Genomic DNA, 25,966 nt, shown 5'->3' with positions numbered 1-25,966 from the left:
TGGATCATGCTTTTGGTGTTGTAGCTAAGAAATCTTTGCCTAATCCAACATCTCAAAGATTTTCTCATTGTTTTCTAAGTTGTATAGTTTTAGCTCTTAGGTTTGTTCTATTATCCATTTTGAGTTAACTTTTATGAAAGACATGGGTTGATGTCATCTTTTTTGCATATGTGTTCAGTTGATTCAGCACTGTTTGTTGAAATGGCTATTCTTTCTCCATTGAATTGTCTTGGCCCCTCCATCAGAAATCAGGTTAGCAAACTGTGAGTCTTCTTCTCGATTCTCTGATCTGTGTGTCTATCCTTTTACCAGTACAGAACTGTCTTGATTACTGTAACTTTACATAATTATCAGAATTAGGTAATGTGAGCCCTGCAATTTCGTTCTTCTTTTTGAAAAGTGATTTAGCTCTTTTAGTTCCTTCCTTTCCCATAATTTTTAAAAATGTCTATTTCTACTAAATCAAATCCTGTGGGGATTTCAGTTGGGATTGCAATGAATCTGTAGCTTAATTTCCAGAAAATGTACATCTTAGCAATATTGAGTTTTTCAATCCATGGACACAGTGTAACTCTCCATTTACTTAGTAATATTTTGATTTTTCTCCTTATATTTGTAGTTTTCAGCTAACAAATCTTGCCCATATTTGTTAGATTTACCCCTAAATCAATCAGTCAATCTATCTGTCTCTTTTTTTTTTCTGGTGTTATTATAAATGATATTTTTTTAACTCTAATTACTAATTGTTTGTTGTTTGAATGTAGAAGTACAATTGATTTTTGTATATTGACCTTCTGTCACGTGACCTTTTTAAATGCACTTATTAGTTCTTGTAGCTTTATTGTAGAATCCTTGGATTTCTTATGTTAATATTCATGTTTTCTGCAAATGAAGACAGTTTTCTTTTTTCCTTCTTCATCTGGATGCTTTCTTTCTTTCTTTCTTTCTTTCTTTCTTTCTTTCTTTCTTTCCTCTCTCTCTTTTCTTCTCCTCTTTTTCCCCCTTCTTTTTGCCTTTTGGATTTAGCAGTAAGATGTTGAATAGGAGTGGTGAGTGAGGACATCTTTGCTTTATTGCCAATGTTAAGGACAAAGTTTCAGTCTTTCACCATTTAGTATAATAGTAACTGTAAGTTTTTCATAGATGTTCTTTATCAGATTCAGAAAGTTTCCTTTTATTACTAGTTTGCTGAGAGTTTTATTGTGAATGGATGTTGAATTTTTTTATTTTTCTACATATTCTGGGATAATCATATGGTTTTTCTTCTTTAATTCATAGATATGGTAAATTACAGTGATTGAATTTTTTACTGTTGAACAAAGAGTATGGGTGTTTTCACTTTGACAATGCATGTGTATTTCTTCTACAGTAATAAAAATAATCTCCAAATAAAATGGTTATGACTAGTTTTGTGGGGAGAGAGGCATGATGAGAGTTCTCTGGAACACTGAAAGTTTTGTTGTAGTTGTGTGGGACAGGAGATCAGGGCTAGAGTCCAGTTTGATGGGAAGAACTACATTTTAGAAAAACTGGGTTGTGCAGCAGAAAATAAGGCAGGAACTCTATCCCCAAAAATAGGGCAGACAACTAGTTACTGGAACTGGATTATAAAAGGGTAGGATTTAGTCTTTAGGAAGAACGCAGAAACTCAGTTACTGAAACAAATGCAAAATGTGTGATTAGATTAAGGACCCAGGCCCAGTGGCGCTCAACCTTGAATGCAAATTGAAATCATGTAGGGAGCTCTGCCAATACAATTCCAGTGTCTCACCGCAGATGTTGATTTAATTGGTGGCTTGCGTGCTGAGCTTTGGGATGTTTCTTCTTTGTAGCCAAAGTTGAGAACTACTGTGCTAGGGTGAAGTCATACCGAATCACCTGAGTAAGGGCAACCCTAGAAGCTGAGACAGAAGCTGGGACAGAACTGAGACAGAACTGAGACAGAGGAGAGAGCTACAGATGGAGAGTTGAATGAGTAGGGGAGGGGGTGGGGTGGATTGAGCATTGCAAAGTCCTTATTTTAAAAAAAGAATACAGCAGAAGTTAAGAGCCCAAATGTCTTCTCCAGATTTTGAAACTCATCGGAGGGAAACTAGAGTTGAGGGAAGAACTCAGAACACATCAATTTGTCTCCAGTTTTCCCTCATTTTTCACCAGGCTGTCTCTCTCTTGTGTCCGTGCATCATATCATTCAGTTTACACTGTTTCAGCTCCCTCTAAATCTCAATGTCACATTCTCCTAGTTTCTAATAGTTTATCCTTCTGCGCCTCCTCTATGATTATTACCCTCATTTAATTGTATAAAGTGCTGCAAGAATCCATATGTAACAATGTGGAAATCAAGCTTAAGCAGGTGGTGAGATTGAAGCAAAACAACACTTTTTCTAGGCTTTGACATTTCTTACATGATTAGTAAGGATCAATATAGAAATTGCCATTAAAGTATCTTGTCCTTTGTTGGTAAATAAGCTCCAGTTCTCAAGATGTAATGTATGTACTGTATGTAACTGCTTTACAACTCAGAGCCTATTTAGCTTTTATTTTTCAGGTCCTCTGCACTGCTAAGCACTGTTTTCTGTAATTCCCCCTTCAAACTGATCTTGGGTAACAAATGTAGTTCAACTGTTTGTTTCAGTTATGGAAACAACATGCTTGGCTTGGGGAGGTGATTTTATGAACTTTCTAAAGAATAAAATGTTTTGAAATCTTAATTAAAATTTGCTGTATGAATTGTAAAGGCTAAGGAATATGACATACTTTTATGGACTTTACATAATTTTGAATCCTGGAATGATAATGTACATATACTGAAAAGGGAAGTAGCAAAGGATCAACTTTTATTTTTGCCTAATTGGTTAACTATTCACATTTTTCACCATCATGACTGTATTATTAAACATCAAAATATTTAGCAATTTTTCCCAGTTTTACCTTTGTGAAAAATATTAGAAGAAAAGAGTCGAAATGGTTATTTTGACAGCATTTTAATAATGAACAGATGTTTTTATTTTTGTTTTATAATAGTTGTAAAAAAAATCACTAGCCCTTTATTAGACTGTATATACTCATGGTACTGTTTTTATTGGAATGAATATGCAGTGTTGTCCTGTTTCCTTATTTTCTCTCAATTATCAATGTTTCCAAGGTGGTATATATAGCCATGGATTCTTTTTTAAATTAAAAATGTTATTTTCTACCTACACACATATAATATTATATATTTATGTACTTTATATAGTATTTCATAGATTTAGTATTTTATAATGTATATTTATACATATCCAATCAAACCATAATAATTTTCAGTTTTACTTTTTGAGGGTTTGTCTTTTTCTACCACAGGCATTTAATATAATTTCCAATTATTAGCTATTTTAATATAAACTCCAAATACTGGCAGAATTTTCTTATTTTTTCCAAAAATGTAGATTGTTCTTTTATAACCTATTCTGAAAAGCACAGGGAAAAATTAGTTATGTGGATCTTGTGATTTGCTTATTTGAATTAAATGTTGCTAACTAGTTATAGGAAAATCTGCAGACTCCATTCATGTTCAGCCTATGAACAGAAAGTATATAATTTGCTTTAGATAAGCAGTGAATTTAGTACCCATAAATGATGCCAGGTTGGCAATCTTTGAATGGTGCCAGATGGACATAGGAGACTTTATTTTTTATTTTAATGAACAGAATAGAGTAGCAGGTGCTACAGGACTGCTGTCAGTGTGCGGCAGGGTATTTGGCTCCAATTTCCTTTTTAGCAGTATTCCATGTTTTAAAACTGCTAAAGACTAGGGGTAGGAGGAAGGGAGTGAATGTCACCAGTTGGGAATCCCTGTGATATGAATTATGACTATTACTGAGGCATAGCTAGGCTCTCAATCAGGATTTCAATAGTGAAACAGTGTTAGAGTTCTTGGGATCAGTAAGTTTAGTTTCACTTGATCTCAGAACTGAAAGAGGCCTTAGTCTTCTTCTATCCCAAACCCCCATTTTTACTGATGAGTCAAAAGAGGCCTAGAGAAGGGAGGAAATATCACAGGGCACAACCACAACCAGACCTGAATCTATCACTCTTGCCATCACGCTATATTGCTAAACCCTTAATAAGGAGAGGAATTAAAACTGATTTTTTTTTACAGTTTGAAATTGTGAAACAAAGGAAGTAATACCCCATTGGCACTTGTGCGTAGAGACAGCTCTGCATTATTTGGCAGATCCTCCCCCTGAGTTTCCAAATAGACTTTATTTTGGGGATTAGTGTATTAGAAAGGAAAAATATTTGTAGCCTTATTTAAATGATCTAATTAAGTCATTATTCTTAATATAAACCAATTGCATTGCGAACATTGGAGAAAATAATTAAGGCAAGCTGAGAGAGAGAAAACCCATCACAATCATACTGTTCTCTTCCAGATCATTCCATATTGTGGCTATTTTCCTGGAGCTAAGAAAAAAAATCATTCCCCAGTCACTTTATCTAGGTTGTATGGTATATGGCTGTGTCCATAAACATAAAAGAAATGTTCTATATGAAATGATTATAGCAGTGAATATTGTCTCACTGCAACATTGAAAATGACCAAATTATAGGATATACAGTGCCCAGAAAAAGAAACATACGTAATTATGGAACTGTGTCTTGACTTACAGTCAGAGCTCTTGTATTCCTCTGATCTTGTATTGCCTTCTCCACATCCTTCCTTTTCCCCTTGGTATTCCCATCAGCAGCAACTAACTCTTGGCTTGATATCAAGCCTTCCTGGTTCTCAATTCTGCATCGCTGGAACCCTTTACTCCTCCCAGCAGCCTCTGCGTCCAGATTGCTCCCCCCCCCCCCCACGACCCCACATTCCAACCTGACTAGACTTTCCCAGGGTCAATGAGGTCTGGGACTGTCTACAGGAAGAATTCAAGCCCTTCTTTCCTAGCTCAGTATTGGGAGACTCTTTCCCAGATCACCTTTGTTAATCAGGTGACTCTAAACCAGGACTCCTATTTTGGTAAAAAAATATTTTTTTAGAATCAGGTAACAATTCAGAGGATAAGCATTTGGGCTTTGGAGTCAGGTAGATCTAGGTTTAAAACCCAACTCCAACTCTTGCTATCTGTTTGACCAGGACATGTTACCTTTCCTTTCTGTCTCAGTTTCCACCTCTCAGCATTGTGCGGGGGCCAACATGAGATAATTAATGCAATTACTTTGGCATAGAGTAAGCACATAATGTTTATCATGATGCAAGGCAGTAGAGCATGGAGAGTAAGATGGACTTGGGAGGCAGAGAGGCGTGTATTTGAGTCCCGAAATCATCCATCACTGGCAAGTCAGTTCCTTATCAGAGCCTCAATTTTCTCATCTGAAAATTGGAATTAATAACAGTGTATACCTCCTAGAGGATTTTGTGAAATACTAACTCAAAATTACTTAGCATCCTGGTATATCTGATTTGGAAAAAGTATGCAAGAAAGCAAGTTCACATTGTGCTCTCTTGCCTCCTGGCTTCCTCACTGCATGGTCTGTTTTTCCATCACAAAGCTGGGTTACTCTGTGGTTGGCCTCTCAGAAGCTGAGTGCATTACAGCTCTACCACTATTGGCTATTGCCATTCCCTCTGAATTCTGGGTTGGATTTCTTCCCAGAACTGACAAGCCTGTCCCCAAAGTATCTCTCCTCTCACTGGCTTTAATTTTAAGCCCCCAGCAATTCTCAATGTCCCTGTCTTGCTACAGTTCCTGGGGCCATATCTGATGTCCACTGGCCCCCTGAGCTTGTCCTCTCCATTTGTGCCTATTTGACACCACTTTAAAATCAGAACTTGTTGCTCTAAAGCTACTCAACCCTTCCTATGCCCTGAAACTTTTTTCCAGTATTTCCTTCTTTCAGGTCCAGATTCTTATACCATCCAACATGAACAGTTAACTAATTTAATACACTATTCTGAGCTGATAAGAAAAAGCTACAGGATATTATTCATCCAAGCAGTATGTTCTGAGGACCTACCAGGTACCAGGCTCTGTAGTAGGTAGGTTCTGTGGAATTCAGGGGTGAATTAGATGGATACAATACCTGTCTCCTTGGGTCTTATAATCCAGAGGGGGAGATGGGGAATTAAATAGACAAACATTGTGTTCTGATAGTTTCCGTATCAAGGGAAGTACATAGGTGGGCACCAACTCCAGATTTGAGGGGTGAGGTATGGCCTCCTGGAAGGAGCAATGTCTTAATCTAGAGAGAGTGCTGGTTGGAAGCCTGGGTTGCAGTCCAAAGCAAATACAAAAGCTCTGAGTAACAAGAGGAAGTGGCTTGTTGGCAATAATGGGGAAAACTCAGCATGGCTGGAGAATGGAGTTTAAACACAGAGTTGAAAATAGATTAGGTGTTAGAGGTATGCAGGGCCTCGGTCACAAATGGTCTTCTAAGCTATGTCAAGGAGTTTAGACTTTATCCAAGAGCATTAGGAAACCATTCATTCAAGGATTTTAAATAGGGCAGACATATTATCAAGCTTGGTTTTAGAAAGCTCATTTTGGCTGAAGTACAGAAAATGGTTCAGAAGGCGGGCAGTACTGGAAACAGTCCATCCAGTTAGAAGGTTTCTGCAGTGCTTCAGGACAGAAGTGAAATGGCTTGAAACAGAGAAGTGGAGGACATCTGAAATCATTCATCTGTCCATTTATTTGTTCATTTGTGCAACAAATTTTTAGGGACTCTGTGCCAGACCCTATGCTGGGTTTTAGGGATTAAATGGTGACTGGAAGAAACAGGGTCCCAGACTCTGGTGGGAAGTTAATCGCAGGTGGGCACCTGTCTGGGACTTGGAGAGGTCAAGCGAAGGCCAGTGAAAGAAGGAAAAGGCAAGCTTATATCTGGATTCAGTTGTTCCAGAAATATTTATTGAACATTAATTGTGTGCCAAGAACTCTTTTTGGCACAGAAGATACAGCAGTGAATAAGACAAACTCCTTAAGTCATGCAGCTTACATTCTAGTGTAAAGCTTCCTTTCTAGTCATCTGAATGATGAGTGTAAGTTGGTAGCTAGAATAGGGAATGGGTCAGGGATTGATTTGAGCAAGATTTTATGGGACAGGTTATCAAAGGTGATAAAGAAAGAGAAAGCAGGACTGATGTCCAGAGAACTTAGGAGGAGGAGGAGGTTTGGATAAGGAGGATGATGAGCTGACTTCTGTCAAAAAAGAAATTTCCAGTATACAGTAGAGCAAATTGGCTAGATATCCAGATGCTCTGGATGCTGTATGCCTGGGTCAAGTGCTGACTCCATCATTTATAAGCTGCATTACCTTGGGAAAATTACTTAACCTTATTGTACCTCATTTTTTTCATCTGTTTAAGGGGTATGACAATAGTACCTACCTTGTAGGATTGTTGTGTGGATTAAATGGGTCAATATATGTTAAGTGCTTAGAACAGTAACGTGGAAGTAGTAAGTCCTAAATAAGTGTTAACAATTATTATATCTGAAGCTATAGTTGTATGTTTGGGGATCATCCATCCCCATATATTTGTATGAATTAGGACCACAGATGCCACATCTGAGGGGGTACTATTAACATCACAGATGTTGTAGATTTGAATGTTTACTACAGTAGTTATCTGGCAGATGGAAGTAAGGAAGGCGTAACTTTTATTAGTTTGTGCAAAGGTGCTTAAATGGCTAATGGTGGCCTTAATACAGATGGTTATTGATACCATCCACATGGTATGAGAATGTCAAGAGTGAGGAGTGGGTGGCTGGGACAACAACTTAAGGATCAACAACATTTAAGGGAGAAGAAATGGAACTTGCAGGGGAGGTTCTGAGAGGGACTGAGAGGAACTGGCCAGATAAGTAGAAGGAAAACTACTTGTGCAGTTATTGTGAAAGCCAAGGAATGAGGGTAACTAGAAGGGCAGAGTAGTAAACCGTGCCTAATGGTGCTGAGAAATCAGGCAACCCAAGGACTGAGAAGTGCCATTGGATTTCGCACCTAGGATGCTTTTGGTGACCTTGGAAATAGAAGTGGTGGAGGAAACTGGCTGCTATGGATGGAAGAGTGAATAGAAAATGAAGATGCTTGATTGTGAAGAGGTCGGAGGGCTTGGTAGCTGGAGGATGTGGCATTGAGGGGGAGGCTTCTTTAAGGCAGAAGAATCATGTATAAATGTAAATGCTGAACGGAAGAGCCAGAGGCTCAAATTCTAGGAGAGTGGTGATAGCAAATCGATAGAACAAGTTCTCGAGGTAATTTGGGAGAGGATGTGATGTGATGTGAAACCTCTTTAAATCTCCACTGTTACACATGTGTGATTTCACAGTGTTGCTCCTGAGGTTACCCCTCTTATAGGGCAGGGAATTCAGACCAAGAAAGTGGGAAAAATATTTTGGGGGAAAGAATCTCAAATTTCACACCACGTATGGTCAAGCTACTCTGTAAAGTTAGTCTTCACTAATAGTTGTCCATATTGCAAGCTGACCCTTTAACTGGAATGCCCCTGTTCTCTTTGTCTCTTTGACTAGATCTCTATAATATACCTTTTTTTTATGTTTGATTTTAAGTTGTAAGTCCCTTATAAAGCTGTAATTATCTCTAAGTTAGCTAAGTTCCCTTGAGCTTTTGTTGTACTGCACCCTGTTAGTTCCTGTGACTATTTGGTTCCTACAACCATAAATAAAAGAATAACTGGCTTCCTCTTTCCAAGCCCCCATAGGATCTGAATATGGAAGCATCACATGTCTCATCCATCAGATTATTATGTCAGTCATTCTCTACCTTGTATGTCTCTAAAAGTATCAAAATTACATGTCATTGTCTTTCTTCCCAACATTAAAAATATTTTCTCTTTAGTCTTTTATAGCCTGTATAAATTTGGGGATCCATATCTGTATCTGTATAACTATATATCTGCATTTGTTTAAAATTCTTTCCTCACACTGAGAGCTTCCTGTGTGTAATGTAGACCCCTTATAAACATTCAGAGACTCTACAATCTCTTTCAGACTATTAGGGTACTATTTAGGAAATAGGGTAAATTGTTATTATGCAGGGCTATTTCTCTTCAATCTAGATGAAAGATAAAATTTCATCATGACAGTCTTGGTTAGATTAAAAGAGGACAACTGAAACAGTGGAGGAGACTGGCTGAACATCAGAGGGAAAGAGTTTTCCTTGGGGGTCAGTTTAGGAATGATGAAATGGGTCCTAGATTGGATGACATTGGGTGGATCACTCAATAGCTTGGTGGCAGCATGAAAATTAGAATTCAGGTCTGACTTAGAGAGAACTGCAATTTTTGGTCATATTATGATACTTAGAAAAACGTATTCTTTTATTTCTAAAATATGCCAGAATAATCAATTTAAAAGTAAAAAAAAAATATATAAAAAACACACCTATATTTTTGGCCACATAATACCTATGAAGATTAACATTTTTTTCCCCATAGAAATTGTTGGTTCTGTTAAGAAACAAATCAAGTGAATTGTTGTCAATTGACAACATATGGAAACTGAGAAATATAAATACTTGCCGAGAAGGCTTTCAGGATGGCCAGTAAAAAATTACAGCCAACAATCACTACTTACTCCCCTGAAATTCACCTTATCTAATGACTTTCTAATTCCTTTTATTTCACTGAAACAAGGTGATGTGCTACAATAAGAATTCAATCTGTTGTAATATTATTGCCTAGGAATATTCTTAGGTTCACAGGCTTTAACACTATTAGGTTTGTCCTCCCCAGGGCTGTTCAGACTCCATTTTCCTATTAACTTATCCCTGATATGGCATTTATGCCCTAGAAATGTCTTTTACTTTCCGTAGACTTTAAACGGCTGTTAGTATTATTCATCCTACAGTGCCATTTATTTCACCAACAGGAATCGCGACCTTCATTTTGTGTTTTCTTTTCTGTTTCTTTGGCTGGTATGTGAGACTGAGTCACTGAGACCCAGAGGGCAGTGTGGGATGAGTAGCTTGGTTTTGTGGCCCTAATTTGCCCTTGTGTGGGCACTCATTGTGCATGAATTTATTTAAATTCCTTATAGCCTTGGAATCATGATTTTATAGTACATCCCTTACAAAGTGGAAGCACCTAACAATTTCAAGTCTGTATGGTGATGACAAAGAAAGAGAAAAAAGGAAATTGCATTTTTCATTTGCCTTTTTTTAAAGTAAAAGCAGTGTAATTGGATCAAAATTTTTCAAAAATAATGCTCATGAAAAATTTTGAAAAGTGAAAGCCACAGAAATTTATGCGAATTAAAAGCATGCATGTTTCTTTTTTAAAAAGCAAAATCAATAGAGAAATGCTTCTCTTGGTAAAACAATCACTCCCATCTCTTGACCCAAAAAGCATTTCTTATTGCTGCTGTTGTGTTTGGCATTGACATGCTGGACTCAGGCTGTTATTAACCTTTAGACCTTTTAGGAAAAGATGGCAGGTGAATTGTGGGGTGTAAAGGTAGAAAAGCCCTTGAGAAATAACAGGTGTTTGTAAATTTTTTCTGCTTTCCAGAGAGCCTGGTTTGTCCCTCACTTTACCACCATCTCTCGTTAAAGTTTCAAAAATTAAAACTTAATTGACTATTGAGTAGGACTAGTGGTGGGTCACTTTCAGTCCTCCCATGTCCACAGAGTTGTACCATAATACTATTCTCAGTGAGTGGTGCAAGAAACCATTTCAGCCACATGACTGAATGTATTTATGGAAGAGGCTGCTTCAGTGTAGATATTTCTAAGCTGAAAGAGAATGCCACACTGTTCTTAATTATTTGGCACATATCCCTGCAGTTTAAAAATCGATATTAATCAAATCAATAATAATTCACTTCCTATCTATTAAATATAGAATATACCAAATCACATAACCGTAATACACTTGCTTTGTTGCTGAAACTTGACATTTACCAGGGAGCCTGGGGAGCTGACCAGCAAAATAACTTCACTGAATCACTGCACGAGACCACACACTGCCCAGCTGGGAACCACTATAAGCTTAGAAGTTAATGGCCCTGTTTCCCCAGCAATGTCTGCTATCTGTGAAATGCAGTTTTATGATACAACTAATCTTTTAATGAAGTGAAGATGCCCACAAGTCAATCATTTTTGGTAGGATGGAGCATTTGCTCTCTGATTTGGGAAACAGCTGTTTCAGGTATGAATCTGTGGGATGATGTTTTTTTCTTTAATCATTAAAATCTAAAAGTGGGAATGAGAACATTAGTTATAGCAGTGCTTTTTATATGATAAAGTTATTTCTGGAGTTGAGAAAATCAACTGTCTAGATTAATGAAATATACACGATAGCTCTTCTATATTTATAAAAATAGTTCTGTATGAAGTAGATATTCTGTCTGTGTTTTATTCACTCCTGTATTGTTGCCCCGAATACAACAGAACGTAGTGAGAGGTACATGAATATTGTTGAATGAATTAATGAATTTTCTTGAAACGTGATTTAAAGTAATTAAACAATCTTCACTATGATCCCTCCTTCCAAAAAAAATCACAAGCCAGATTCAGTTAGTTGGATTTTGTTGATTTAGAGAAGAATACTACTTTTAATTTTTCTAGTTTAATAAAATAAAGGTTATGATTATTTGTCGATGGCTCTTAACAATTATTTAACTCTGAGGAGAACCTCTGAGCTGAAGGTTTTAGTTTAAAAAAATTAGTTGTAGAATTAGGCATATCTAGACCAATTTCTTTTTTCTTTTACATAATTCTAAAATCATTCTAAAATGGGGCAAGAAATACAACCATCCAAGTTTATTTATCAATGATAAATAACCAGAGTGTTCATTTCTTTGATGACCTAATGAGATTAGAAGCTTTTCTTACTACTATGTCCAACTGACATTCAAATCATCCCCAATTATTTTGATTTAAAGTAACTATGAACATGACAATAATTTAATAAAATAAGTACTTTCATACACCAAACTCAACAGTACTTATGTTTTTGTTAGCAGTTTATAATCTACTTGAAATGAAACAAATTTATTCTAAAGTATCCTTGAATATACATTAAAAATTCAGTTGCTATTAGAAGGTTAATATTTTTAATACATAAAAAGGGTCATATTCTTAATCATGTATCAAAGGGATTTTTCAACCACTGCATTTGAACCATCTGATAAAAAATGGTTTACTTTAGAATATATTTTACACATTTATTTTAATTAGGGGGAAAAATATACTAAAGTTGAGACAATATTTGTTTATACTTGATCAGCCTAACTCTTGTTCTTAGTCTTGTTCAGTTATAAAATGTGTTAGTGTACCTTTAAAAATTTTTCCAGTAATTAACTGACTTCTAAATTATGACATTTTTGAAGTCATCATGAGTAATATATTAAATAGAGTCTATTTTAGGCCCTTACAGAAGCATAGATTAAGAGACAATCTTGTTTACTACAATGGACTCCACCTATGAAAATTATCCAGCATGAGAGAAATGATGATAAAAGAGAGTGAAGAGTGTTTCAAAGTAAAAATATCTTTGAAAATGTGAATTTAACTTCAATATTGTTTAGTGTGTTTGTATTCAAAGTTGCTGCTCGCAGAATTTTAATAAGATGTCATACAGCTCTTTTCTGATTATGTGGGCCATTGGTCTGAAAATGGTCATAAGGGAGCCAAGTGAGAAAGGTGTGAATAAATCAAAGTTCATCACCACTAAAGGAAAATTTAAAGTTTACTTTCCATTAAAAGAAATTAGTAGCATTTACAAAGGAGATAGCTGGATTATTCAAATTTTGATTAAAGATTCTCTCTTGGCTGTTTTGGGAATAATATTTGAGTTAGCCTCTCAGTTGGGAAGAGGGCAAAGGGAGTCCTAGTAAAAATTTTAGTAAGTTATAGGTGGACAAAAATTCTAAAATTAATATTTTTGCTTTTCTGTTCTTATTTCCCTTTATGTAAATGATATGCCTATTTATGAAGCACTTATTTGTTGCCTAGCACTAAAGTAGGGTACTTTGTGGGGGGTAGGAAATAGGTAGAAGACAAGACTCATGAGCTCAGTCTTATTAGAGAAATCGGGTAGATTAGGGAGCAGTCACATCATGTAAGACTGCACAGAGACCACATTTAACCTAGGCATGCAGAGAACTGAGAAATTAATGTAGGTCAAAGTGATCAAAGACAAAACCTGTGGGGCTTATGTATCATGTTATATTGGCTCAGGGAGAGGGAGAAGTGTTTGTCCATGTGTAGGGGGGAGAGATGTGTGTGTGTGTTTATTGGTCATGGGGTGGTAAAAGAAATGGAGAATAGGAGAGTGAAAGAAGAATCTGGATAGATGAGAACAGAGCTGGATCCTAAAAGAGTTTTACTAATGGACTTCAGATTTGATCCCATGTAGGCAAAAGAGAGCCTCTGAAAGTTCTCAGACAATAGGGTTGACTTCTAATCATTTTAAAACTTGGCTCCATCCTTTTTCATTACATTCAAACCTCTCAGACTCTCCTCATGAATATTTCTTTTTCTAATGTCATTGGTTCCATCACTGGAGTAACTCTACTATTCTGTTTCATTACTTATATAGCTTCTCTTTGGTGATTATATACATGTGTCGTGCCAGATCCTGGTTTTTGCTGCTAATGTTAAGTTACATTTATCAATATTTTTCCTATCTTTTGCCACAGAGAAGCAGCTAAGGTAGGAAGTTGGATCTGCAATTTCCCTTTTCCCCCCACTGTTCATATGCTGTATACTCTATAATTGATCATAATTATCAATTTAAGTATAGTTTTTTTGATTGAAGGTAGGATAGTTCTTGGATGGGTATTTATGAGTCTATTTTGTCACATATATGAAATTTAAATTGGCTTTAAAATTGTAACAGAGAGCAAATCTTCCTTAGCAAGACTTAATAGAGAAGAAATGGCTTTCTCTCTCCTTTTTTTTTAATTCCTGAAAATGACAATTTTTCATGCCCATCATGGAAATACAAGGCACTGGAGCTCTGGCATTGCAACAAATGCTCAAGACCTTCCAGGCATAACAAATAATAGCACCATGGAGAAGAACACAGGTTCTTTTTGCATCAGGGAATGGAGTGGCACCATATCTAAAAGCATTGACAATAATTGTACAGAATTCCTAAGGCACTGTGGGTGTATCAGGACCATGTACAAATGGGAACACATGTTTGCCTGAATTATGAATTTTAGGATGCACAAATATTTTCCCATGCTACCCACCAAATTCTTTATTGGTAGCTAAAAAAGTTACTACCATTATACGAATATCTTCTCCAGTTCTTTCTCTTAAAAGTCAGCAAGTCACAAATACATAAAGTGTTTGAAGACTCAAAATATTAAACATTGTGCTCTATGATAATTAAATATTTTTGTTGATGTAAACCAAAAATTGTAAATAAAGAATGCACCATTCATTATAGCCCTTTAAATATAAGCCTCGGGTTTGATGAAAAACAGGAGGAAACACATTTTGCACTGGATTGAATTTAAGAGACAATGTCTTCATGCATGTAAGGCATAGCAAAGGCAATTACAAAAAGAAAACTAGATTTATGTTTAGTTTATAGATCTTTAAAACTAAAACCTAAGCCAATACCAAATTCAATTAAAGTATTTATTAAGCACCCAGCACAATACGTTGTACACAGTAGGTGCTGATTAAATCTGTTCAAAGATGGATCATTCTGTAATTGCAAACTGTGGCAGTCCTAAAATATCTTTCTAAATTTCATGTTTCATACATTTGAAACGGGAACTTGAAACAGGTTTGGTGCCCTCTAAAAGAAATCCATGAATTATTTATAATTGAAGAGAGAACATAAAAGGGAGTAACACTGCACAAATATCCATAATTTGGTCATTTGAAATGGAAGCCAAGCATCAAATCTGTCCGATTAAAACTAAAAGTGTTTTGTGAAGTTAGCGCAACTTTGTGAATAAAGCAGAAGCCCAAAGAAAGAGTATGTTAATGTGCTATAGATATTCTCCAGTGCTGATATCAATAAGCCAGGATCAGCTTGGGCCTATGATTGCTTAAGTAGAAATAGTTAAAATATCGCACACAGGAAGTGGCTCTCAATGGAGCAGCATTAGCCATGGGAGGCTATGTAGGTTGGGGTTAACCACATCATTAATGTCTTGGGGGCATGAGTGACCCAGATGGATAGACCATAGACTTTACCAAGCTAGAAGGAATTTTAGAGATCAACTCCTTCATTATACAGTTGAAGTTCTAAGAGGTCAAGTGAATTGACAGTGGCCTGTAGCTGGTCAACAGTCCAGCTCCGGACTCCCTCTCACACCCTTTCTCCCACTGTACAGGACAATTAAATAGAACCTATATTTACTGAGACCACAAACTCTCTCAAGCTGGAGAGGAGGGATGACAGTGGCTGCCATTTTACAAGGTGGAATCAGCTTGGTAAAAAACGAGGTCAAATTAAAAGAATGAAGCCCAATTGGGATGAAAGCAGGGGAAGTTCAAATGGGCAAAATAACAGCTTTAAAAAAACAGTGAAGGATGGATGAGTGTGTAAATAACTGACCCTGAGTCAATAATTAGAAAAGTGTCAGCACCATGTAGATGCATAAACACCAAGCAAACAGGACTCATGAGGCAATTTTGCCATTACATTCTGTTGGTCATGCCTTTGCTGTGTATTGTTATGAATGCTAGAGTTAAAGAAGGGTAAGGAGAGACTTCAGAGTCAGGAAATAAGCGTAATTGGTTGGGATATGGACTGGGAACGGGGATCTTATAAGATGGACCTTCAAGGGGATAGTTAGACTCCACAAAAAAGATTTTACGCAGCCTAGGATAATCATCTGTGTTTCATTTTCACTTTAGATAGAATGTGACAAAACTGACTTAGGACTGAAGAATATAAGCCAGATACAGGTAAAACTCTCCACATGGTATGAGTTGCTTTAACCACTTTTAAAATTTGAGCAACATCCTTCCAAGGAGTCATCTTAAATATCAGATGGAGTCTCCTGTTTTCTGTGGTAATAACGATAGAGGGCTATTATGTAACCTACTAGTATTCTTTGCTTTCTTCAGATTCTCGTTTTCTCAGTGGGAAAGGAAGGAAGAGACAGCAAGGCGGAACTGGATTTTGAAGGCTTGGAGCTCTGTCCTTGCTCAGTCATTTCAGCTGCCATTATTCTCTAACCTTCTCCAATTATTTTGTTAAACTCAAGAACAGCAGCAGCAACAAGAACAATAGCAGTAATAGCCAACATTTTTTGAAGGCTCATTCTGAACTGGGTACTGTACTAAGTGCTTTACATCCATGCTTTGCCTATTACATACTTATCTTGTGGACGCTAACTTCTCTGTGTGTCAGTTTTCTTTATCTGTAAAATATTGCATCTACTATTGTGATGAATAAGTGAGTTAATATATAAAAACAGTACTTGGTGCACAGTAAATAATAAATAATAGTAGTTTTTATTATCTCACTTAATCTTCAGAGCAAATCTTTAAAAGTAGAAGTTGCTACTTATTCTGCAATTTACAGAAAAGCAAACAGACTCAGAGAGTTTAACTAACTTGCTCAAGATTTTAGAATTAGCAAAGGACAGAATCACAACCTAAATCTCCAAATTCCAAGCTTTTTAACCACTAGGAGGGCTGGCCTTCCCTTTCTGGGTATCTGAGCTTCAGCTACACCATATTAAACTTCCCTGTTTAGTAGACCCCTAAGTTTAACACATCATGAGCTTTGCCTTTTGCTCATCTGGTTATTCCCTCTGTCTGAAATGGCACTCCTAAATTTGTCAAGCAGACAAAATTAAAATTATCCTTCAAGACTTAGTTCACTTGCCACCTTTTCTATCTCACCCTCGTTCTTCCACTTTCACAGAGTTAATTGCTTGTCTGTGTTCCTTTAACACTTATCTCACTATCTCCATTACAGCATTTATCACATTGTTTCATAATTTGTTTATGTGGCTGCTGCTAGGTGGTGAACTATGAGAGAGCCAGCCTCTCATGATTAGTAATAAATAAAATTTATGTAAGATACCAGGCTCTCTTCTAAGGGCATCATAAGGATGCATTCACTGAATCCTCACCAAAATCCTAGGATGTATGTACTATTATAATCCCCCTTTTATTGATGAGGTATAGAAAGGTTAAGTAACTTGCCCAAGATCATATGTGCAGAAGGCATACAATAAATGATTGTTGAATTGAGTTAGGTCTAGGTAAAAATGCTTATTGAAGGAAGATTTTTAAAAATTCTTTTTCTCAATGGAGAAAAATGAACTTTTTCAATTCAACCATTTTTGATGGCAGAGAAAAGAACAAACTCCTCTTTTATCTATTTTGTCATATTTTTGCTTTCTTAAAGCTATGAAAAGAAACAATTAATCTTAGCTGGTTCAAGCTCAATTATCAATCCAGCTTTAAAAATTTTAAATATTAGAATTATTTTGGTATAATAAATGACTTACTTCCTCATCCCATGATCTTCAATACCCATATAAGTTCAATGTTATTTTATTGTCTATTGAAAACCCCAATAAACAGGGACATACAATTACAGTGTAAATTTCCTATTTGTGTTAAGATCTGTTTTATTTTCCAAACATAGATAGAAGAGAAAGGAACAGCTTTTTGCTACTAAGCCAGGTTGGGAATCCATGTGTTTCTGAGGGTGATGCTGTCCCATGCCACCACCAGAAGGAGTCAGGAGTTGGCTAGTTGTGACTATCTCAAACCCACCTGTGGCTTCTTTGAGGCTTTCTCTACAACCACTCAGCCATGCTCTACAACCACAATCTCTCTGATTTCCTCCAGGGGCCTTTCAGGGTTGTAGCCCTTGTATTTGTAATTGCCTGATCTGAGGAGAAAAACTGGCTTTAAAGGCTTTTAATCCAAAAGGTTTGGGCAGCTAATGGATATAATCCCTTTAGCAAAAGGAGATGATGTAAAAGCTCCTTTGCCATTTTAAAAACTAGGTCTTATTTATAGAATCTTTTTATAACATTATAACTTTTTGGTTTTAATATATTTTTTAGAGCTTGTTACATTACAACATAAAGCAAAAAGTTATCAAAAAAGATCTTTACATTGGTTCAGTTCTTAATAAGTCTTTAACTTGTTTGGCTGTTTTGACTGACAGTATAAAAATAATTCAAGTATAAATCATTTTAATCCTAAATAGATTATAAACTTGTGAATCAAGATAGAGCAATTCTATCATTTTCATGTGGTATAAAAAAGGTTTCTGAGGGAATTGAGAAAGTCACAGAACACTAACAAGCCCACAGTTGAGAACAACAAAAAATGTCAAAATAAACCATTATCTTAGTAAAGCCTGCAATTTCCATTTAAAACATTTATGATGGAATATTAACAAATATTAAAGTATTTTTGCATAGAAAAATAAACTTAGAAGAATTTTGAATCATAAATAACCCATGATTCTGGTAAATATCCACCTTGATTAATACGTTAAACCAATATTTGAAACATCACCATGTATCATCTTATCTTCTTTCATTTTTTTTTAATATAGACTTAATGTTAGCTGTTTTCTGTTTTAATAACAATACAGTCCATGCTACATATAGACTAGAATAAAAGATAGAACAAAGTAAATTTATCTAATGGTGAATAAATAAAAGGGAAGAGGTTTGTTTCTGTTTGCAACTGTCTGGTAACACATCTCATTATTATGTGGCGTAGCTGAAAAAGTTTGAGACTATGCAATTCTAAAAATATTTCCTTGTAATTGCAGTAGAACTAAAATTCAGAGGCCGAACAAACTTTTTAGCTGGCAGAGAGGTAGGGGAGTTTTGTTGTGCACCCAATAAGGAACAGTAAAAACGTTGCAGGGCTGGCATATTTTAATAATAAAAGATATTCACCATGTTACATAAGTTATTCCTACTTTGCTTGGGTACCAAGCCTGCCACACCATGGAAGGCCCTCTGGGAGTGGTCGTCAAGATCCACACAGACAAGTCTTTCTATTGGTTGTATTTCACCCAGGTTTTCTCAAACTAACTTCCTGCAAAGTATCAGCATTAAAGAAAGACTCATCTCCTAGTCTGTTGAAGGAATTGAAATCTCTCTCTTGTGCAAGTTGACAGTCAGAACATAGAAGGAACTCTGGCATTCAGATTCTGTACACAGCATTAATGACATGGGAACTCAATTTTCCAAACCACAATGTGGTAATTCATCTAAGTGAATGGTTTCACCCATCTAAGTGGGCTAAAGATTCCTGATGCTTTAAGTAGAATGAGGTTTCCTCTCAGTCGAGAGAGACATGATACATAAGGAACATGGGGGAAAATGGGAGCTAAGGAAATGGAGGGAGAATGGAGAACAGTCAACTTACGGCCATTAATGTCAAGCCCATCTTACAAATATATACTATCTTGGCACTCATAACTCGCCACTATTACATATTTAATGTGCTGTCTTTCCCACAAGACCAAGAAATCTTCATGAGAGACTGTTCTGCCTTGTTTTCCACTGCGCCTCCAGCATCAAGCCTAGTGCCCAACACATATTTGATGAATAAGTGAATAAACAATGTAAGGAAAAGCAGCATTAATGGAAGTAGAGGAAAATGGATGTGGCCACATCCGTGTGTTAACAATGACAAATCAATTAACTTCTATGAAAATGCCATTGAAATCCAACTAGCCAACATTCAAAGAAGATAACTCAGTCAACAGGTTGTACTATCTACAAAAAAATTTTCCATTTATTCACTATGGCTAATTTTGTGTTATTTAAATGGGGCTTCTGTGGGAATCTGGGCAAGTTACTCACCTCCTTTTGCCTCAAGTAATACCTGCATAGGATTCCATAGTCACAGACTGCATTCCTAACTCTAGCTGGGCATTTCACAAATAAATCCATTATGCACAAAAGGAACCAGATGAGATAGTATAGACATATCTATGCAAACACATCACCCATATTAAGAAAAACAATTTAAGGACTATTCAGTTCAGATGTGTAATTAGTCTAAGAGGGACACATTATTTTGACAATGGGTCTTTCTCACAGGCAAGTTGAACTTCCCAGTGAGGACATACTTTTATGTGTTGAAGATTAGTAATATTTTGAGTTAAATTAGTTACCAACCATTTTAAATATTGAATATTGGAATGGGTGCCAAAATAGATGATATGACTTGGTCATTAAGACACTGAAATAATCTTTTACTTTATATGATTATTACTATTACTCATTGACTTTCTAACGGCATTGGATAATTGGAGATGTATTAGCTCTACCGCTTGCCCCTTGACCTGCAAATCACAATTTAGTCAGGAGGAAGCTTAAATGAAAGTCATTACAGTTAAACATCACTTAGTGATCACTCAGGCTGATCAATCACCAAAACTTTTGAAATCTGTTATTCCAAATAGCTAGGTGGAGTCAGGCAGAATTACTTGGCTCTTAACTTGGAGTACTCAGTCTCCTACTCTTAACCCATGCCTCAGTTTTTTTTTTATTGTTTTTTTTTTTTTTTTTGGTCTATGTAATGGAGGCTTAATTCTCTAGCCTCAAGATTATTGCTGAATCTTCTATTGATTGATAAAGATATTTGACCCTGTAAGCAAGGTTCTCTATAAATATAATCACGGTAATTATGTTTCTACCATAAAATTTTTGTTAGAAACATAAAGTTATCAAAATATCTTTTGATAACATTTCCTTTATTGTATTTCAGATAATGATTTTGGTACCAACAAGGGGCCTTTATTACTAGATTCAATTCACTCATGTGCATAAACTTTGTCTCAGATCCAATTAACTTTGGTATAAAGTAAAAATGAGGTCAACAGAGTACTCACTAAATCATGGCTTCAGCTGTCCTTATATGAGCAAAACTTAATAGTTGCATATATTGTTGTAACATTTCAGTGACTTATTTTCCCTTATTTATATTGTTTCTCTTTATAGATGTATTGTAACAATAAAGAATTCTATTTCGTTAGATTCCTAATCTTATTTTTCAAGTGCCAAACAAACCAGAAAAATCAGAAATCAAAAAAATAACAACTTTTGTTTTGTCATAAGGTTATTGTAAACCATTTTTTTTATAAATTATACATTTAGTACCCCAAATTTCTACTATGCCCCCACCTTAAAATGTGATATTTATAATAAAATTCTGAACCAACAAGCAAAGCAGGCATATGTCTCTAAATATAATTATCATGTAAGAATAAATAGAGATGATTATGATAAGCTACCAAATGTTTTGGTAGATAATATTATTTCCCAGTTTATCAGCTTTACATTCCCTATCATTCATACATTTCCATTTCCAGAATATAGGAGCTACAAAAATAAAACAAAAACAAAAGCATAATAAAGCTAGCCTTCCTGGTTTGTGCTTGCTCCCCAGGCCAAAAATAAAAAAGGTTAAATGCCAAAAGTGTAAAATTTTATTCCAAGAAAATTAACAGGCTACACGGGTAAATTTTGGCAAATGCAACTTTATATTGAAATTCACACATCTGTATCTTAAAGAATGAGACTCACAGACTCTAATGTATTTCTAAAATACCAGAAATCATATTATAAGCTTTCACAAGTTAAAACTGAAATAATTTAAATGACCAATACACCGAATGTGCAGAAAGTATTAACAAGACTGTGCCTTCGGTAGAATAAATGCTTCACAAATTGTGCAGGGTGCCATACTAAGGCTGTGGTCTCCCCTTGACAACTGACTTAAAATATAAACATACATCAGCTGCCTGCTTGTCAGAACACGCTAGAATGGATAGCTCACCTCAGAAAAAATCTCCTTATCTGAGTGATGTGCACCTTAATTTTTCAAACCAGTGAGGAAAAAGGAAAAAGAGTATTAAATGATCCTCCATGCACTTCCAGATGCATGACCATATCCAGTTACTGATTTGATATCCCTTGACAATTTGCTCCAATACTAAATAAGATGAAAGATACTAGATAACCCTTTAAGGCAACATGTGTTTTATTCAGCATTATTAGAACTGCTCAACTGTGACCAGTTGGTACCATTAATGTTGCCACCCAGACCAATACTAGTATTCATAAAATATAAATGAACTGGAAAAACTTTGCACCGATTGAACAAAAACTACATAATACAGTTCAATGCTAGCAATTTCACTAGTAGGTAAGGAAAATGGTATTTAGAAATTGTAAAGCATTAATACGGAAAAAAAAGTAAACTCTAATTGGAACCAATATACTGCTTTGGAATGCTTCCCAAAACTCTCAAGGCGATTTTATAAGCGTGATAAACCAATAATTCATGGCACGTCTTTAGTGGATTACAGTACTTTAAGTCCCCAAATATTTTAGTCTTTGCAAAACAATCATAGTATGAAATGTTTTAAAGTCTTCAAACTTCTAAAATTAGTTTTTGTCAACACATTTTCCTCATGTCAACTTAATTTATTAAGATGTCCAATGCTAATTGTTTTTGATGTTTTTTTAATCATATGTAGTGATATACACAGCATTTAGCACTGATACTTAGCACCTGCTACTTTCATTAGCTAGTTTGCAACCACATAAAGAAACTTAGGGCAGTGGTTCGGTCCTTTCTTAATTACAAACCTTCGCCGGCAGTCAGCAGGATCACTTTGAGATTTAAAATAGGATTATAGGTGAACTATTGCAAACACTGCAGAATGTTGCCCAAATCCTTATAACTGTTGATCCCATTCTTGATTTTCTTCTCAGATATGGCTACAGGCCACAAATGCTTAGCAGATAAGGTTAGTGTTTCACAAGGCTAAAGATTTAGAGATGCTCCCTCATATAACACAGTAAGGTTCCCTTGGTAACCTGGATTTTCTGCAGTAAAGAAGGGTTGTGCTGAAACAGCGCCTCAGCTCTCTGTTGGAGAAAATGCAGACAAAAGGATTGATTCCTGCTTGGGCAAAACTCATCCAGACAGCGGCTGTTAGAAATCCCCCTGGTACTACAGGCCCTCTTGCAAAAACTCTCCAATAACAGGCCACCAGGTAGGGGCCCCACAAGGTTAGGAAGAGAAAAGTCATTATATAGAACATCCTGCTGATTCTCTTTTCCATTTTGAACTCGTCTAAGACCAAAAGCCTTCTTCTGCCTGTGGTGTTTGCATTTTGCCGGATGCCCAGCAAGGTGGGTGGTGTGGGACCCCTTCCAAATCCCGCAAGCCAATTGGCAGCTGCTTGGCCACTGGCTCCCGGACCGTGGAAAGTCCAATTCTGGCTGACTGCTGCTACAAACTGGACTGGCTTCATTTTCCTTCGATCATGAACAAAAAATATCAGCTTGAGGTAGACAAGCTGTGTGGCTAGGAGGATGAGAGCAAGAAGCAGCATAAATCCTAAGGAATCATTAGCCCTGAAGGAGCGATGTTGGAAGGTGCATTGATCTTCCTCCCTAATGAACGAGTAAGTGCCCACATCTAAAACTGGGGGGAACGCCATGGCCACAGACAGAGTCCACACCATGCAGATCACAGCCAGACACGTCCAAAAGGTCAGCCTCTTTGTATAGAAGCGATGGTGAGCAATAGCTAAGTATCTGGTGACACTGATGCAGAAGAGCATGAAAGCAGTGTGGAAACAGGACAAAACCCCCAGAAAGGCAATCACTTTGCAAGTCAGAGTCCCATAAGTCCACGCAGAGCCATTTTTGACAGAGTTGAATACAAATGGGAAACAAATTGCAGATCTGAGGATATCTGAACAGCAAAGATCCAACAGGAAGTAGTACGGTGCTCTATGCAAGGTCTTATCTTTCACTAGCAAAATGGAGATCAGAAGGTTGCCCACCACGCTGACTCCTATTATGAAACCCAAAGAAGTCAGTTTCAGAAAGGCTGTTAGAGGAGAGAGATTTTGCAAAATGTTGTCAGCTGCATGGCTATAGTTCGCCATAGATAGATGGAAGATAAGGATACAGCCTCAATCAAGTCTCATGATCTAGATATAAGAACAAGGAAAATATAGATCCATGCATTTTACTGAAAATGTAATCCACAAAGAGAACTGATCTGGTCTGCAGTCACGCTCCCTCTTTTCTTCTGTTTGATTTGCCATCAGAACATCTGAAAAAAAAATTGAGCTATCAGTTCTTAAGTTAACAAGCAGTGATGTCAGACAGTGCTAACATAAAGCTGTTCATTTATGGGGAGGCAATAAAGTTTTAATTTTGAATACTATTATTTGCTTTAGTAAGTATTTTTGTTTGAGACCTCAGACAATTGCCTTGTTCAGTTTTATGAGCTAGGTGAATTTTAAAATGTCCCTGTTTTGAAGACTACACATTGGTTGGGTACTTTTAGGAGAGAAGGAATAAAATGTTCCACAATTGTAAAATATGCCAGTCCAAGAATTAATCACTAGTGTTGTAAAGGAAACTATAAGATTGCTAATAGGAGACAGAGGAGATTATATCTATATTAATTTGAGGTCTATTAGTATCTGTCAGTGCTTTACAGGCAGTTTCTATGCTGATATGGATCCAAAGAACCCCTGCAAAATATATGCATTTTAAATCAAGTCTCATCATTTATTCTGCATATTATAAGAACATTTCTTGCTTCATCTTAAAGCATAATTTCAACATTAGACTTCCAAATTAATACGAACTTGTCCCAAGATTTGATGCCATTTAGTCTTTTGTCTTTCCCTCCCCACCCACCCCTCCTTTTAGCAAATCTTTTCTCTTTTAAGGCCACATGATTATTAGAAACGGTTAATGTAAATACTGACCAGGAAAACACACCCAGAGGAATAATGCACTTCCATTTGCAAACCTTGCTGCCTGGATTCAAATGTCTATAACAAGAACCTGTATTTCTTGGGCAATTAAATCTCCCAGTTACTTTGATAATCATAGTTGCAAGTCGCAAGTGGCTTCATTTTAAAACAAAGTGCACATTGTCTCCTAGATGCCTGGGAGCCACACCAGGGAAATCTGCTGCTTCTGTTAGTCCCACGAAGCATGTTCCCTTTGCCACTTCTCATTTGCCTGGAATATGCTGATGGAAGCCCAGGCAAAACTGCGTTCTATGGTTTTAATTTCCCCACCGGTGCATCCCCGGGTAAATACCGATCGCATCATGCAACATTACGAAACCTGAATCCGCCACCCCTGGATTTATAATGGGGGGTAGGGGGGTGGAGGAGGGGGAGGGGAGAGAGACATGCATTACATACGGAAGATGAGAGAGATTGCTTCTGTGCTGCAAGGGAACGGTTCCCGGTGATTCGCAGTCTGATATTCCTCAGTCTTGCAACGCTCCCCAGAAATGGAGCTCTCAATAAGCTCTATTGAAGATGCATTGTCTGAATGTACTTCCATTATGCAGTTTATTGTCAAAAAACCTCAGGGAGGGCTCTTTCCGGGTGAACCTGCAGTTTCATCAACACTGTGCGCCCCCCATCCCCCAAACTTAACGGAGAGTATATCCTCCTACCTGTTGGTGTTGGATATCCCGACAGACTATAGCTTCTTGTTTCTATAAAATGCTGAATTTTTTTTTCTTTCTTTCTTTCCTTTTTTTTTTTTTTTTTTTTTTTTTTTTTTTTTGCCTTAGTGCCTTGACTGAGCATCCAGGCAGGGCTCGGCGGCGCCTGCGCGCTGGAGCCTCCTCGAGCTCCAGCCGCGTCCTCCCCTGTCGCAGCGGCACTGTCTCCCCCAGTAACGCAGGGGCCCCGGCGGCGGCAGGGACTGCTTCAGCCTCTGTGGAGCCAACAGAAGCCCCTATCCGTTTCCAGAAGGTGTCTGGATTTACTGAATGTCCTGTCCGATTCAACTGGCAAAATTAGGCTTTTGTCCCCTCGTGGCTGCTTCCGAACTTTTCCCTCCCTGCTTTTGAAGCGGGGCTTGAAAAGACTCGTTCAGGACCTGATGCCCATCCTCCTCCCCGAGGGCAGCGCGCGAAGAGAGCTTGGGGTCGGGGGCACCAGTCCCCTCCCCCGCTTCCGGGAACTCGTGCCTTCCCTGAGTATTTT

At 36.9% G+C, this 25,966-nt stretch overlaps 1 protein-coding gene across 2 annotated transcripts; it reads right to left on the bottom strand.

The window, feature by feature from the left end:
- Positions 1-21,437: 21,437 nt before the first annotated feature.
- On the bottom strand, positions 21,438-25,507 carry GPR85 (G protein-coupled receptor 85). Of its 2 annotated transcripts, none has more exons than XM_037837456.1 (2): positions 25,429-25,507; positions 21,438-24,054 (listed from the first exon to the last, which is right to left on the bottom strand). In XM_037837456.1, exon 2 carries the CDS (start codon positions 23,882-23,884, stop codon positions 22,772-22,774), a length of 1,113 nt encoding a protein of 370 aa, XP_037693384.1. In that variant the 5' UTR covers positions 23,885-24,054; positions 25,429-25,507; the 3' UTR covers positions 21,438-22,771. The 2 variants fall into 2 exon arrangements, with proteins under 2 accessions (XP_037693384.1, XP_037693385.1); XM_037837457.1 differs by lacking the exon at positions 25,429-25,507 and adding an exon at positions 25,169-25,392.
- Between the last annotated feature and the right edge of the window lie 459 nt (positions 25,508-25,966).

The sequence above is a fragment of the Choloepus didactylus genome, chromosome 5 (genome assembly GCF_015220235.1).
Source record: "Choloepus didactylus isolate mChoDid1 chromosome 5, mChoDid1.pri, whole genome shotgun sequence".
NCBI lineage: Eukaryota > Metazoa > Chordata > Mammalia > Pilosa > Megalonychidae > Choloepus > Choloepus didactylus.
Note: the sequence above shows the minus strand (reverse complement) of the source record. Positions and strands in the feature narration are given on the sequence as shown.